General features: G+C 50.1%; 1 protein-coding gene across 1 annotated transcript in view; it reads left to right on the forward strand.

The window, feature by feature from the left end:
• Positions 1-15754, forward strand: part of ABCC1 (ATP binding cassette subfamily C member 1) — a 126668-nt gene that overhangs the window by 82512 nt on the left and 28402 nt on the right. Inside the window, exons 13-19 of the mRNA XM_023529668.1 lie at positions 2484-2630; positions 4248-4335; positions 7113-7188; positions 9270-9396; positions 11577-11753; positions 13603-13770; positions 15205-15388. Coding sequence (XP_023385436.1) covers positions 2484-2630; positions 4248-4335; positions 7113-7188; positions 9270-9396; positions 11577-11753; positions 13603-13770; positions 15205-15388 — 967 coding nt within the window. The remainder of the gene's footprint in view (positions 1-2483; positions 2631-4247; positions 4336-7112; positions 7189-9269; positions 9397-11576; positions 11754-13602; positions 13771-15204; positions 15389-15754) is intronic.

Genomic DNA, 15754 nt, shown 5'->3' on the forward strand with positions numbered 1-15754 from the left:
CACCCACACACCCAACCACCCATTTACCCACTCACCCATCCACCTACCCACCCACCTACTCATCCACTCACCCACTATCCATCCATCCATCTATCCATCCACCCATCCATCCACCCATCCATCCATCCATCCATCCACCCATCCACCTACCCACCTGTCCATAAACATTTACTGAGTATTTACCATGATCCAGGCGCTGTACTAGGCACTGATGATGGAGCAGTGAATGCTACAAACAAAAATCCCTGCCCTCATGGAGTGTTCATTTATTCTAATTGGGAGAGACAGATGGTAAACAATAGGTATAATAAATGCATCACACAGTGTGCCAAATTGTCATAAGTGCTATGCGGAAGAAAAAAGATTCAGGTCGGAGTGGTAGGGAGGGCTTGCAGTTTTAAACAGGGTGATCGAAGACTTCAGGGAGAAGGCGCCCCTGGAGCCCTTACCTGATGGAGGCGAAGGGCCCCACCAGGGAGAGGGAAGCGTGAGAATCAAGGCCCCGGGGCTGGACCAAAGGGGCCAAGGCAGGCAAGTTACAGACAAGGGACCTTTACAAATCAGGTGGGCCTTAGGGCCCAAGTCAAAATTTTGGCTTCTAATGTAAGTAAAATAGACTGACTTTGGAGAGATGGTTTGTTGGTTGGTTTGTTTGTTTTAAATTAGTTATTTTTATTGAGATACCATCCGCTGTTTTTGAATCTATAACCATGTAACCCAGTGATGGTTAGTGCATTCACACAGTTGTGCAACTGTCACCACTAATTCCAGAGCATTCTCATCACCCCCAAAATGGGATATATGGCAACAAAATGCAATATGTGGCAGCTATTTTTATTTCTTGTAACAGGATTGGTTTATAGATTCTTCAGAAGAATAGCCCAAGAAGTTTGGACTGAGTTTTGTAAAAAGAAATGAGAATAGCTCCCGCATATGGCATTTCACTGTGCCCCGGGCACTGCGGTAACCAGTAAGTGCCCAATTTCCTGCTGCAGCAGCCCTGCAAAGGTGTCTCAGGATCCTCATTTTATAGATGGGGAAATAGAGGCTCTCTCAGTGAGGTGAGGTGGCATGCCCAGGGTCACACAGCTGATACGTGACCGAACTTATGGTTTTCATTGTTAAGCTATATGACCTAATAGGTAACAAAGAAATAAGGCAGCCGGGACCCTGAAAGCACACTGGACCACAGCCACACCAGGGGCTCAAACCGGACCTCTTGATTGGCAGCAGCCTGTCCCAAGCTCAGAAACGGAGGGCCCTGGGCAGTTTGTACCTGAGAGAAAGTCCTTCGTGGCTCTGGGGAACTGCGGCTAGATGGGGCCGGGGGCTTTTGTCCAGACTGCTTCCGATAGCATGTACCACAGGGTCTCGTGGGACGCCTGGCACCGCCCTGTGCCCAGCAGTGAGGAGTGGCTCAGAAACCCGCCCCTTATCTTCTCCCTCCCCTCTAAGCCAAGCAGCCCGGCCCTGGATTATTCAGGGAGTTTTTCTTTTCTCCTGGCAAAGAAGGTGACTTGTGGTCTCTCTCAAACAACCAAACCGAAATCTGGTCCAATCCGGTCCAATCCGGTCCAGTCGCCTGGGCAGTAAAATCCCAGGAACCACCACAGAGTTTAAGGCGAGTCTGACTTCATGGGGAAGGGCGTGGCCTCCAGGGGACTTTGGCTGTTTGTTTTGTTTCCTTTCTTTTTTTTTTTCCTTTTTAATGAGTGTCCCTTTCCTGAGGGTATAAAATTCTGTGAGCTGGAACTTCGATTGGTGGCATTCCTTTGCCTCCACGCCCCGCCCCCCACCCCATTTCACAGGGGAGACAACTGAGGCACGGGGAGAGGAGGTAACTCGCATGTGGTCTCATTCAGCGTTCCTGGGCCCCAGCAGGGGTCGCAGGCACCAAGGATGACAGTCACGTGCAAAACGGGGTCTCCCCCTTTGTGGAGTTTACATTTCAGTGCAGGAACCAGGCAGTAAATATGTATAGCACCCCAATAAAAGGTGGTGACAGGTGCTGTGAAGGAAAATAAACCAGGATAAAAAGGTGGAGAGCAATGGCGAGGCCGCTTCTGGTGGAGGGGAGGGTAAGAGGGAGTAATCGGGCCTCTCCGAAGGGCGACAGGGAGTAACCCGGCCACCGCCTGGATCGGAAGGTTGTTTCAGGCAGAGGGAAGTACATGGCAAAGGCCCGGAGGTGTCATTCTGCTTCATGTTGTGGGGGCATTCTGAGAACGCCTGTCCAGCGAGCCACCAGGAGCGCTTCGGAGAGGCCAGGAATTTCTGCTCCTGGTCATTCATGATCCACTTCTTCCTCTGCGTGTTTAGTGAGTGCCTGCGGGGTGCTCGTCATTGCGTTGGGTGTTCTCTGCCGCCTCCACCGGCCAGTCTTACGTGATTGCAACTCACGGGTGCTGGGCTTGGGGGTAGCTGCTCCTAGACTGTGACTCTGACTCAGGGACACAAGTCAGTGCTGGCCACTCTCCTTGCAGGTGGCCCTGTCTACATTTGCCGTCTACGTCACCATCGACAAGAATAACATCCTGGATGCCCAGAAAGCCTTCGTGTCCTTGGCCTTGTTCAACATCCTCCGTTTTCCCCTGAATATTCTCCCCATGGTCATCAGCAGCATCGTGCAGGTACAGACGAGGCTGGAGTTGGGGGGTCTCTGGGGAAACAAAGCACAAGGGCACGGCAGCCCCCTTTGAGGCAGTTCCCTCTGTATTACCCGTCACACTGTGCCTGGGGGGCTTGGCAGGGCATGGATCTCTGGGACCCACTGATCTAGCTGCAAATATATTTGCCTCAAAGAAAGAAATATATGTTTTGTCTTGACAAGAAACTCAACACTTGAGTACATGCAACAGAAGTTAAATGCACCCAGGCTTTCCTGGGCTCTGTCCGATTCTCAATGAAATATTTTATCTGATTATATTCCCATCTGCTCTGTTCTGCTTTACTCTATCCCCTACCCTGTTTTTTTTCCCCCCCAAAAATGCATCTTTTGACCCTTTATTAAATTGATTTCACAATCCACTAATAAGCCTTGACCCACCATTTAAAAAACCCAACCTAGACCCTCTAGAATGCCTAAAATTCGTGCAGTGACTCTGTAAGGAGAGGAAGCTGTCTACTGTGTCACATTTTTATCCAGTTTGAAGTTCCTGCCCATACTTCATGCCCTTCTCCCTAGCATCACACCCGTTCGTGTCGAAAACCTCATTTTTTAGCCACACAGACGAATCAGCCTGTAAGATTCAGTTGTACAGCTGTGGTTGTAGGCTTTATTTAAAAAAAAATGGACAAACAAATAAAACCCCTTTTTATTAGGAAACATTTCAGATGTACACAGAAGTGGAGACGAGTATGACGATGAACTCTGTGCATCCATCACCCAGATTCGACATTTGGCCACACTCCCTGCATCTGATCCTTTTTCTAAATTCCTCCCTTCATTCCTTTTTTTTTTTCCTTTGCTGAAGAATTTCAAAGCAAATCCCAGACGTCTCGATATTTTACCCATAAGTACTTAAGCGTGCGTTTCTTCTTACATAATTATAACAGCATCACCATACCTGACAGAATTAGTAGTAATTTCTTAAAAATAATATCCAGTCCATGTTAAAATTTTCTGGATAATCTCAGAAATCTCTGTACAGTTGGGCCGTTTAAATCAGGACGCTGTGGTTTTATTTATTTATTTTTATTGAAACATAACGGTCGTATGACATTGTATAAGTTTAAGAGGTGCCGCCAGTCGATTTGATCGCCACTGCAGTGTTAGTTAACACCCCTGTCATGTCACATAATTATCGTTTCCTGTGTGGTGGTGGGAACCATTAAGATCTCGTCTCTTTGCAACTGGGAAAGTATAATCCAGTATTGTTGACTCTGACCGCTGGGCTGTGCATTCGATCTCTGGGACCCACTGATCTAGCTGCAAGCTTATGCCCTTAAACGAGACCCTTGCCTTTGGTTATTACGTTTCTTTAAGTCCCTTTGCATCTAGGACAGTCCCTCTGCTCTCTTTTTTAATACCAGATGTTGGCTTTTAAAGGAAAACAAACAAGAACCAAAACCAATTTTGCTTTTTATTCTAAGGCGGACGCTCCCTGTCAGCAACTCAGAGCCTTCAGAGATGAGGGAGGGTGTGGGCCCCTGTGCACCCAGAGGAAACCACTGAAAGTTAGTCCCCGGTCTGTTTTGCAAAAAATGCTTTTAAAAATAACCGCACCCTGTAATTGCTTTCTGCGTAGGCGAGCGTCTCCCTCAAACGCCTCAGGATCTTTCTGTCACATGAGGAGCTGGATCCGGACAGCATCGAGCGACGGTCCATCAAAGACGGTGTGTGGACGCGTTAGTCCCTCTGAGCCGGGTTGGCCCCCCACCACTGGCCTCGGGTTTGGCTCTGCCCAGCATCTTATCTGCGAGGCCTTGGGGAGCAGGATCCCTGCAGATTGTGATGGACTCTCAGGCCTTATCTTGCACCTTCCAGGAGGTGCTTTCTTGCTGAGAGGCAGCTTCTGGGCGATGCCTCTTCTGAACCCGTGGGCCCCGACCTTGATTCCATTCTGGCAGATGGATATTATGTTTCTTAAGGCAGAACAAGGACGTTGGAGACCGACCAACCTCCCACATCTACTAGCTGTGTGTACTTGGGCAGGTCACATCACTGCGTTGAGCCTCAGTTTCCCCATCGGGATAATGGGAATGAAGGTGTCTTTCTTTGGCAAGGGGTTATGTACATTCATTTATTTTATAGCTTATTAATCTTCCCTTTCCCAGTCAATGCCTGGACCAGGGATCTCATCCCTGGCTGTATCTCCACGCACTTAATGATAAATATTAATAGCACTGACAGCAGCGACCACCTTCACATCACTGTCACTCCCACCATGCACGTATTGTTCTAAGGACATCGATGTGGTAATCCATCCACTGCTCCCTGTCGCACACAGTGCGGGGCGGTAGAAACCCCCATTTTACAGATGCAGAAACTGGCCTCAGGAATTGGCCCGAGATTGCACAGCTCACAGGAAGTAGAGTCAGGATCCATAGCCAGAGCCAGTCAGTACAACTGGTGCGCCTACCTGCTGAGATTTATTGAGCACCTACTGTGTGCCGAGCTCTGTTCTAAGGACTCTCTGTGTGCGCCTCATGTAGTCCTCGTCACAGCCCCATGAGGGCGATCCCATTGTCATTGTCATCAGTCGTATTTTACACATGAGGAAAGTGGGGCACAGAGAAGTTAAGTAACTTGCCCACAGGTATCCAGCTAGGAAGTGCCAGTGTAGGGATTTGGACCCACACAGTCTGGCTCCAGGTAGTCAGAGGAATGACCGTGTGTATGCATTGGTTATAATGTGCGAGACGTGCCTGTCACCTAGTAGGCTTCCAGATGTCTTCAGGGGTGTGTAACACACCCAGCACAGTGCCTGCTAAACAGGGAGTGGTGGCAGTGCCCCTTTCTCTAAATCAAGCAATTTCAGGCATTTTCGACTCAGCCCTCTGGGGCTGGTTCCTCAGCCTCGGCACAGCTCATGGTCAGGAGCATCGTCCTTTGCCCTGCAGCGATTATAGGATGTCGATTACAGGACAACGAGCAGCATCCCTGGCCTCTATCCACTAGATGCCAGTAGCCCCTACCCGTTTTGACAACTGAAAATGTCTCTGGGCATCGTGTCTCGTGGGGAGCAAAGTCGCCCCCGGTTGAGAACCACTGCTCAATGGATGCTGTAATCTGCCTCCTGACTCCCCTGGCCTGTGGTCATCCAGTTACTGCTATCCCGAGAACCATCGTACCCCCTCCCCCCCACAAAGGACTGTGGAACAATACCGTCGACTCCAGGGCTGAGATTTGGGGTAACCAGTGAAGGTTTTGAGCTACCAACATCGTTACAGCTCACTGCAGGTGTCAAGTTGGAAAACCCTGGGCCTCCTGGTACTGTCCAGGCCTCAGCCTCCTCACCCCCTTTCTGCCTCGATGGCAATCTCCTAGGCGTTTTTGATTTTCTGAAATGTTTATCCACACTCTCCAGGCATCAGACAGGGCCACCTTGGCAGCTCCTGGCCAAGTCTCATGGTTCACTAGCTTGTCTGACTCAGGTGGCTTTTCTTAAATTCCTTAAATAGCACCTTTCAGTTTCTCCCCTGTTCTGTTTCAGGGAGGCTGGGCATGAGGGCGAGGGGAAGGTTAAGTTAGGTTAACCAGTAACTTCCTCTCACCACAGGTTTTTGTTTCTTCGATGTGTGGGAGAATTTCTCTCTTCATTTGATAACTGAAAAACGCCTCCATCTTATCTCTAGATGGTTTTCAGGAGCTCATAATTAGAGTCAAAAATTGTTTATGTTTTTAAAGAGAGGGGCAGAGCAGAAGGACGGTGAGAGGAGGGAAAGTAAATGAGGACAGGTGTCAGACAGAGCCGTGATGCCCACAGTGCAAGCTTTGTCTTAAACACTCCCCTCCCCCATGCACGACACTCACTTCCTGTTCCATAGCCTGCTTTTTCACAGTTGATTAAGACTGCCCTTTTAGAAAGATAGACCTATTGTGATATGACAGGGCGGCATGGCTGGGGGGAGGGGGAGAGAGAGAGAGAAAAGATGCAGGGAGAAGAGTTAGGAGGCAGCCCTGAAATCCAGGAATTGTGTGGGGGGTGGTGCTTCTGCTTTGAACAGGAAGGAAGGATTCTGGGGGTGCGGTGAGGGCCAAGGGCCAGCCCAACCTGATGGCGAAAACCTCAGTGCGAGGGTGCTGCTTTGCCAATCAGAACCTCCCAAGATGGGATGATGGAGGCCCTGGAGCCCCAAGGAACCCCGTGGGTCCCCCCCACCTCTGGGAGATGGGCATCCACGTGGCACAACCTCCCATGGAGCTTGGCCCAGGTGGAGCCCCCGTGCAGTTTCCTTCTGCTTTTTGGGTCCGAGGTCACCTCTAGAAGTGTCGGCTGGCGATTCTTCTTTAGAAACCTTGATTGATGTAACCAGATAGTGCCAGCGCAAGTGTCTAGCATCTGGGCTTGAACTATTTGATTTGGGGGAAAAAAATGTCAGAGCCTCCTGCTTACACTCAATCCCGTGACTTCATCTATGCCTGACATGTTGTATCTGGTGCTTTCCAGGTGGGGGTACAAACAGCATCACCGTGAAAAACGCCACGTTCACCTGGGCCAGGAACGACCCTCCCACGCTGAATGGGTAAGTCAGGACACAGAGAGAGCCGTGGGGCTCTGGTCCAATGTGGGTTCAAATTCCAGCTCTGCTCCAGCTCAGTGACTGCGAATAAGCCGCTTTGCCTTTCTGAGCCCCAATGTCTCCATCTTGAGGAATGGGTCCAGTCATACTTGCTTGGGCTGTGGTGAGGAGCAGACTAGAGTGTGCCTGGCATAGAAGCATCCCTTGGATTGCAAGTGACAGAAAGCTTGCACAGATAGGCTTAGGCAACGGAAGGAAATTTTTGGCTCACATAACCAAGAAGGGCCACTTTTAGGTACAGCGTGCGTGATCCAGGGATTTAGTGCCATTAGGACTCTCTCCATCCTGTCTTTGCTCAATGCCTCTCCCCTCATTATGGTAAATGGTCCCCAGCAACTCCAGGTGTGCCTCCTCCCTCAGCAGGAGACTTGCCTGCATCTGATTGGCCGAGATTGGGTCATGTGCCCCTCTCTGAGCCAATCACTGTGCCAGGAGAGACCGAGCACACTGATTGGCCAGGCTGAGTATGTGGCTATGATGCTGCAGGTGGCTGGCAGGCAGGCTTGAGTCTGTCGGAAAGAATTCTTGTGTGCCGGCTTTGCTCTCAGGATGGAATCATTCTCCGTCCTCTCCAGGGTCCCCCTGCTGCCTGGCTCACCTGTTCTCACCATCTGCCCACAAATCACATGGTATCCAGGAAATTGACCTGGTTGCCTGGGCAACTTGTCAAGTGCCTCGTATTTCTTTCTGACCGGAGGCCTTACTCAGTGGCTTTTAGCCCAAAACACAGGGCCAGAAGGGGCTTTCTTAGGGGCCCATTTCTCCCCATCCCCCTGAACAAAGACTCCCTTCCTGGGTAGCCAGATTACTGCTCTGTGCTGTCTGAGGGGAAGGGCGGGGTCACACACCCTCCAGAAGAAAGGATCTGTATAACATCTTGAACATTCACAGTGGAATCATGTGTTTAGGAAGTTCCTCCCTATGTCAACTCCACTCCCGCCTGCTTCAATTTTAGCTTTTCTCTCCCGTTCTGCTCCGCAACTAAATAACCTATATCTGCCCCAATCCTTTCCTCCATCCTTCCACCGTCAAAGGCTTTCCTGTTCCAGTCACGCTCCCTTCCCTTGACTCTCAAAATCTTTTTCATCTCCTCTCCGCCTCTAAAAATATTTCAGTCTCACCTGGATGATCATAGGAGCTGCCTCCCTGGGCCCCAGAATCCATCCCCCTCACTGCACAGAAACAAAAGGATAATCATTGCAACCATGCAGCAGGTTCCCAAGAATTAAACCGTCAGTGGCAGCAAAATCTAACAGCATTTCCACTAATATGTTGAAAATCATAATAGCAGCGAACCCAGCGAGAGAGACCCCGGACGTGCCTACCTTTCACTGGGTGGGTGGAATCACAGCTATGACTTTGCCGTTGTCAGTGGGAACAGCGAGTCAGCCAGTCTTACTGGCAGAACATCAAGCTTACTTTATTGTACTTTGCTTAACCAGTATTTGTCAGAGGGCAGTTTCAGTAGAGACGTGTTTCTGAAACTCACATTCATCCATGTCAGGTCTCCCTTCAAACCTTTCATGGCTCTCGGCTGCAAAGCACGAGAGTGTTAACACATCAGACTCTCAGGTCCTCCCAGGCCTGGCTGCCACCCATCCACCTCTTCAGGACTGGCCTTCCCTCCCCCTGTCTCATCCTGTGTCACTGACATGTCGATCCTTAATCACACCGGTTACTTCACAGCCTTGGGCCTTTCTGAAAGCTGTTCCCAGGTTTCCGTGTTGGCGCATGCTCACCCTTCCCTCAGAGTTCATTCTGAGGTGTCCTCTCCTCCAGGGCACCTGCGTTGCACCCCCAGGCAAAGTTAATACCCCTCCGTCGTGCTGATGGCTCAGGTCGCTCCCACGGCCTCCATTTTTAAGATGCATTGACATCCCAGCACCTGTCCCCTGCCTCACACAAGGAGACCCCCTGGGACTGTTCCCTGAACTGTGCTCAGCAGTGGGAGTGGCGGGAGGAAGTCCAGACCTTAGAGGCTCGTGACAGCCATGGCTGAGGCAAGGTGTGTTGTGTCATTTCAGCATCACCTTCTCCATTCCGGAAGGTTCCTTGGTGGCCGTGGTGGGCCAGGTGGGCTGTGGAAAATCATCTCTGCTCTCAGCGCTCTTGGCCGAGATGGACAAGGTGGAGGGGCACGTGACTATCAAGGTAGCGTGGGGAGTGGGCGATGGGGAGGCTGTGCGGAGCTGATGGCCCGAGAGGGTCGTGTGTGATGCTGTTTTTTGTTTTGTTTTGTTTTTGACGGTACCTGTGCATGAAGCGAGTGGCGAAGTCACCCTCTTCTGCTCTCTCTTTCTTTCTCTCTCATTCTTTCTGCTCTTCTCCGTGCCATCCTAGAGGCAAGATTTTGGTGTCATTTATTTTATGCTCTATCCCAGAATTTAGAATAGTGCCTGGCACATAGTAGGCAGTCAATAAATATTGAGTAAATACACCAAAGGGCCCCTAGTCCACTCGCTGTCCCTCATTCCCTCCCCATCTCCGCCCCACAGTGTGCATCTCGTGGTCTCTCTCCACGAGTCTTTCTGGTTTGTTCTCTGTCTCTGTGGAACTCTGTGTGTCTCTTTTTGTAAAAGTAACAAAATTTTTGATTTATGTCATTGGAATGTGATCTTAGAGAATTCTTTTTAAGGGAACTGTTTAAATGCTGAGTGTTCATTGAATTCTTAATATGGGGCTAAAAGAAGGCTGTGGTTTTATTGCTTTTAAAAACACAGAGTACTTTGAACTAAGCTGGATTGTTCCTCTAAAGAGAGTTTAAGAGGCTGCTTTAGTGAACAGATGAGTCCTTTGGAAATCAAGAGCCGTGGTTTGCATTTAGCTCATTTCCTGTGAACTTCCTTTTTCTGATGTAGGAATACTTCCCTTGAAGTTTCGTTGACACCAGCATTTCCTGGAGCGTGGTCTGCAGCTAACTCATCTTGCGAGATGTTTTGGGAGTAGAGTCCGGGCTCAAACAAGCTTGGGAAATACCGCATACTCTGATTCTCTCCCTCATGGAGACTTAAAATAAACATTAATGAAATAAAGGCTCTGAGAAGTCCTGCAAGGAGAAAAAGCCTATTTAACTTCAGTCAACCCAGGGTGGCCCAGACATACTCACCTGCACCTCTTTGTTGTCTGTGCAACAACTATGTACATCCCTAGAATTACTGACTCTTGGAATCTGCTTTTGGGGATGCTGGTTTATGCCATTTTTTTTTTTTTTTATTTCAGAGCAGAGTCCTTTCTTTGTTGGTTATATGACGCCTTACAACTTAGTATGCATTAGTAGAAAGTATGCATTACAGTAGTTGGATCCAAGCTAATGACATCTGTCTATTGTTTTAAGAAATGTTCTGTCATTACTTTCAAGTCCATGTTAAAAAGTAAGATTAAGGGGCAACGGTGAGCTAGGTCGATGGAGGAAATTACAGATCACAGCAGGATTCACATTGCATCGTTTCATTGACCCTGGTTTCCCAGAGCTGACATTTGGGGCTGGCTAATTCTCTGTCGTAGGGCCGTCCTGTGCACTGTAGGATGTTTAGCAGCGTGCCTGGCCTCTCCCCACTGGATCCTAGTAGCAGCCTGGATCTAGACAACTAAAAGTGTCTCTAGACATTGTCAGATGTCCCCTGGAGGGCAAAACTGCCCCCAGTTGAGAACCACGGTTTTAAAGGGAAAAGCCTTTACATACAGAAGCCACGGATCTGGAAGTCAAGGGCGCACTGAGTATTTGGTCCGACGAGGTCGTGGATTTCTCTGCGACTGGTTATTTTGCTTCAGTGGATCACTCTCTTCTCAGGCCCTTCTTGCCACCTCACATCACGTGGCCATAAAAACAGAACAGCTTTTGAAATGGACGATTTTGATACGGAAGTCCTTGCTTAAATTTCCTCAAGAAATTTTTTCCTGCTGTCTCTAACTAGGTCTTTCTTTTTAAAGGACTTTTTAAAAGTCTCCTATGTTTTTTTTCCTCTTAGCATTTACCATAAATGTAATCAAATGATTTTTTTTTTTTTATCTTGTCAGGAAATTCCCTCTCTTGGGAGGCAGAAGTTTAGTTCAGTTATAGGCATTAAGCGAACAGTTACTAAATATATAACTGTATTCTCATCCATGAGGACTTCAGCTCTCGAACTCCTGATGTTGGTCAGTAGTTGACCTAGTGTGGGTTCTGATTGCAGCTGTAGCATCCATTGTCCTTTGTGACTCAGTTTCCCTCTTGTTGGAACAGTAGGTGTGATGACAGTCTCTCGTGAAGTAGGGCTGTTCTAGTGTGAGGGCGAGCCAGCTGCTGTCCTGCTAAGTCTGTCCATCTTGCTTTCATCTTGTTTGCCATCAAGGGCTCTGTGGCCTACGTCCCCCAGCAAGCCTGGATTCAGAATGACTCTCTCCGAGAAAACATCCTTTTTGGACGCCAGCTACAAGAACGGTATTATAAGGCTGTGATAGAAGCCTGTGCCCTCCTCCCAGATCTGGAAATCCTGCCTAGCGGCGACCGGACAGAGATTGGTGAGAAGGTCAGTGCGGCTTCAGCATGGTCCCTGTATCAGTTGCTGCGTGACAAACAACCACAAAAAAAAATCTCAGCGGTTTATGATGCTAAACACTTATTCACCTATTTATGGGTGTGTGAGTCAACTGTGATTGGCTGACCCATACTGGGCTCATCTGGGTGGCTCTGCTCCATGTTGCAGGCCAGCTGAGCTTGGCTTGTTTGGCCCAGGTCTGCCCCATATGGCTTCTCACTGGGGGATAGGGCTGAGGGGGCAGCAGCTCCCCAAGGAAAAATGTGACAGTAGAAGCCCAAGAGAATAAGAAATGATGTGATGTCGCTTAAAGCACACTGTCCTTTCTTTCCCCCGACAAAGCAGATCACTTGGTTGAGCCCAAAGACGAGGGACCAGGAAGCACACTCTGCTTTTGTAGTCATGCGGCTGCAAAATCCTGTGACAAAGGCCACTATACAGGGTGGAGGGGTGTCAGGGATTCACATGTCCACAGTCTCTTTTGAAACAGTGACAATAACAACACAACAGCTAACACTTTCGAGCATTTACTATGGGCCGGGCGCTCTGCTGCACATTTTATATGTATTTTGTCCTCACAGCAAGCTCATGAGATGAGAGGTACCGTTATTCCCATCACGGTTGAGGAAAAGGAGGTACGGAGAGGAGACTAAGGGGCTTTGCCCAAGCACCTTCCCACCATGGGCCTTTGCATGTTTTCCCCTCTGCCTGGTGGGCTTGGTCTGGCGCCCCCTGGCGGTCATCTGACACACACTCAGGAAGTGCAGATGTTCCCCAGCAGCACCAAAGAGCTTCCCTGTTTTCAGTTACAAGCCAGTGGCTTCACTGGCTTTCTTGGTGAATGATTTCTTTTGCAGGAAATTTGCTGCTCCCTGGAAAGAAAAAAAAGTTATTAACAGGGCTCTTTGGGTTTACAAGTAGCATAGAGTGAGGGCTGACGGAGGGGTTGAGACAGACAGCCTGGTTCCCCCTTGGTCCTTTGTCTCTGCTTTTATGCACGTTGTTGTTGTTGTTTTTAAGTGTCTGTATCTGCCACTCAGTGACTCCTCACTCTCCCTGTCTGATCCCAGCACCAAAATTTAGAGGGAGAGAATATGATTGGCTTAGCTAGGATCTAGTGTCTGCCCCGGGCCATAAGGCTGTGGCCAGAGGGACCATCTGAAACGCCCCGGCTGCCAGGACCGCATTGTGGTACGTGGGAAGGACGGGCACATCTCAGGAGAGGGTGGCAGTGAACCCAGTGCGTGTCCACTTGGATTCCCCAGCCAGATGTGGAAACAGCATTGGGTTATCGTCGAAGGAGGGCCAGGGCTGCTGCCGCTTGGGCCACGTAGTGCCCTGGTGTGAACGGGAAAACGGTGCTAGTGAGTGGGGCTCGATTCCAGCACCCCCAGGGTACAGCCTCCTGGACTGTATGTGACTTCGCCAGTGAGCGAAAGATCCAGAATAAGCTTGCAAAACTGTTAGCTGTGGATGGGAACGACAATAATAACATCATCACGACATCCTCGGGTGCCTTCCATCAGACTCAAAGACCCGGAGCCTTTCCTGTAGCCAGCATCATTCAGCACCACCAGCCGCCCTTCGCCCAAGACCCACTCTGTCCTGGGCTGTCAGCTTTTCTCTTATGCTAATTTTACACTTGAGGCTAAACCTCACGCTGGGACTTGAACTCACATTCCTGCAGGTGCAATCTCATGTTCTTGCCTCTTCGTAAAGAGGAGGCGGCAGGTGCAGCCCCGTGGGGCCTCCAGCCTGGGTCTGCGTCCCGAGCCATTCGCCCTCTCCGCATGTCTCGGGGCTCCCCAGGAAACCCACCCTCTGCCGCGTGTCTCCCCAGGGCGTGAACCTGTCTGGGGGCCAGAAGCAGCGTGTGAGCCTGGCCCGGGCCGTGTACTGTGACTCCGACATCTACCTCTTCGACGACCCCCTCTCGGCAGTGGATGCCCACGTGGGAAGACACATATTTGAGAATGTGATCGGCCCCAAGGGGATGCTGAAGAACAAGGTACCTACAGGAGGCATGGGGCTCTCTTGAGCTTCGCTTAAGTTGGAACGTGTCCCCTCTGGGAATTCTTGACTTCCCAGGTTTTGGTTTTTGTTTTTTTTTTACTTAAGAACACATTTCCAGTGCTTCCCTTGGAAGCCCTCCCGGGCCAGCCTTTTCGATCTTGTCATCATGCAGGAAAGTCCTTGGCACCGACTTGAAGTCATTGCTTCCAGTTGGCCAAAAAAAGGCCCTTCTTCCTGACTTAATAATGGGGGTGGCTTCACAGAGGGGAATCCCACCCCACGATCCCCCGTGACTGAGCAGGCACCTCTCCCTTTCCTGCCGAGGTGTCCATGGGCCAGGGGACAGAGGTTTGGAGCATGAAAACGGCCACAACGCCTTGACCCAACAGGAAATGTTTCTTGGTCCTCTTTTATTATTTTTACTTTTTATGGAAATTATGGGGTGCTGGTGAGGAGTGCTGGTTCTTTCTGTTTTTCCTGATTAAAGAGTAACACATGCTCATGGGAAAAATATAGGGCATTCAGGCAAAACATGAAAAACAAAAGCAATTACAAATCAGCCCATTGCTTAGAGGTTTTCGTATTTCTTTCAAGTCTTTTTCGCCGTGTGTATAAACTTTTTAAATAGGCTTATCACGTCATGCATTTACACAGTAAGCATCATGCCATTTAACCCATTGTAAACATCCTATACACACCGCAAACATTCTCTATAGACATAATTTTTAAATATGAAAAAATCTGGTATCAAACTGATAGATGCCCGCGGTAACTAAATCAAAGAGTATGAGAGTTTATGTAAAGTGAAAAAAAAATGGCCCTAGCTCCTCCCTTGAGAGCAGGGGCATCTGGTCCTTTAAGAAAAAGTTTGTCAATGCATGTAAACAGTTTGATGAGTGTCTTCACAAACTTTCAGATCGTTAGGTAAAATATATATACAAGCACAAAATCTATAGATTTTCAGGGGGGTGGGGGATGGGAGTGGTGGTTACTTAAGACCTTAAACCATTTCGTGTAAATTATTTCGCATCAGCGCCGTGCTTTCATTCATCCGCACGAGACTGGTTACCTTCCTCCCTCTCCTCCTCCAGATCTTTGTTCGAAAATAGCCTTTCATCCATCACCCTTGTTAAAACTGCACGCGCCCCACCCTCGGTGTCCCTGGCACTCGCTTCTGTGCCATGGGTCGCCATTCAGCCTGGTGTCTCTCCCCCAGCCCTGGAATCTGGAGCAGGGAACTTTGGGTCCTTCCCTGATGCCGCACCCTCCCCAGAGCTCCTGGCCTCGGGGGCTTGAACGGACGCACCCACAGCTTGGGGCATTTCTGCTGTGCTTTTCCCTGGCGACAGGCGCTCCTCCGCCGAGGCGGCGGGGGATTCCCTCTCCCACGCGCGGGCACTGACTCGCCGGCTCTCCGCTTTGCCCGCAGACGCGGCTGCTGGTCACCCACGGCATCAGCTACCTGCCGCAGGTGGATGTCATCATCGTCATGAGTGGCGGCAAGATCTCGGAGATGGGCTCCTACCAGGAGCTGCTGGCCCGGGACGGGGCCTTCGCTGAGTTCCTGCGCACGTACGCCAGCGCGGAGCAGGAGCAAGCCGAGCACGACGACGGTAGGCAGAGCCTGCAGGGTCCATGTCCCCCTACCCCACCCTAAAGTTCCCACCAGCCGAGGGGCGGCTAGTCAGGGCCCGGGCTGCGCCAGGCGCCCTCAGGAACCATCTGGAAGGGCCGTCTCCCCGCTCCAGGACTGAGTTGAGAGAAGGGTCCCTGTCCTGTGGCTTTGGGCCTCCTGAGCTTCAGGGTCCTCCTGACAAAAACAGGGACAGTGATAATTAGTCCTCCTGGCTTCCAGGAGGCTGTGTGAAGCCGGTAACATGCGGGGTAATCCAGCCGTGAGGTTCGTGAGGCTAGGTGGTGGAGCAGGCAGGCTGAGGGTAGGCAGGACCTGGGTTCAAATCCCAGCTGCTGCTCTGACC

The sequence above is a fragment of the Pteropus vampyrus genome, unplaced genomic scaffold, assembly GCF_000151845.1.
Source record: "Pteropus vampyrus isolate Shadow unplaced genomic scaffold, Pvam_2.0 Scaffold40, whole genome shotgun sequence".
Lineage (NCBI taxonomy): Eukaryota > Metazoa > Chordata > Mammalia > Chiroptera > Pteropodidae > Pteropus > Pteropus vampyrus.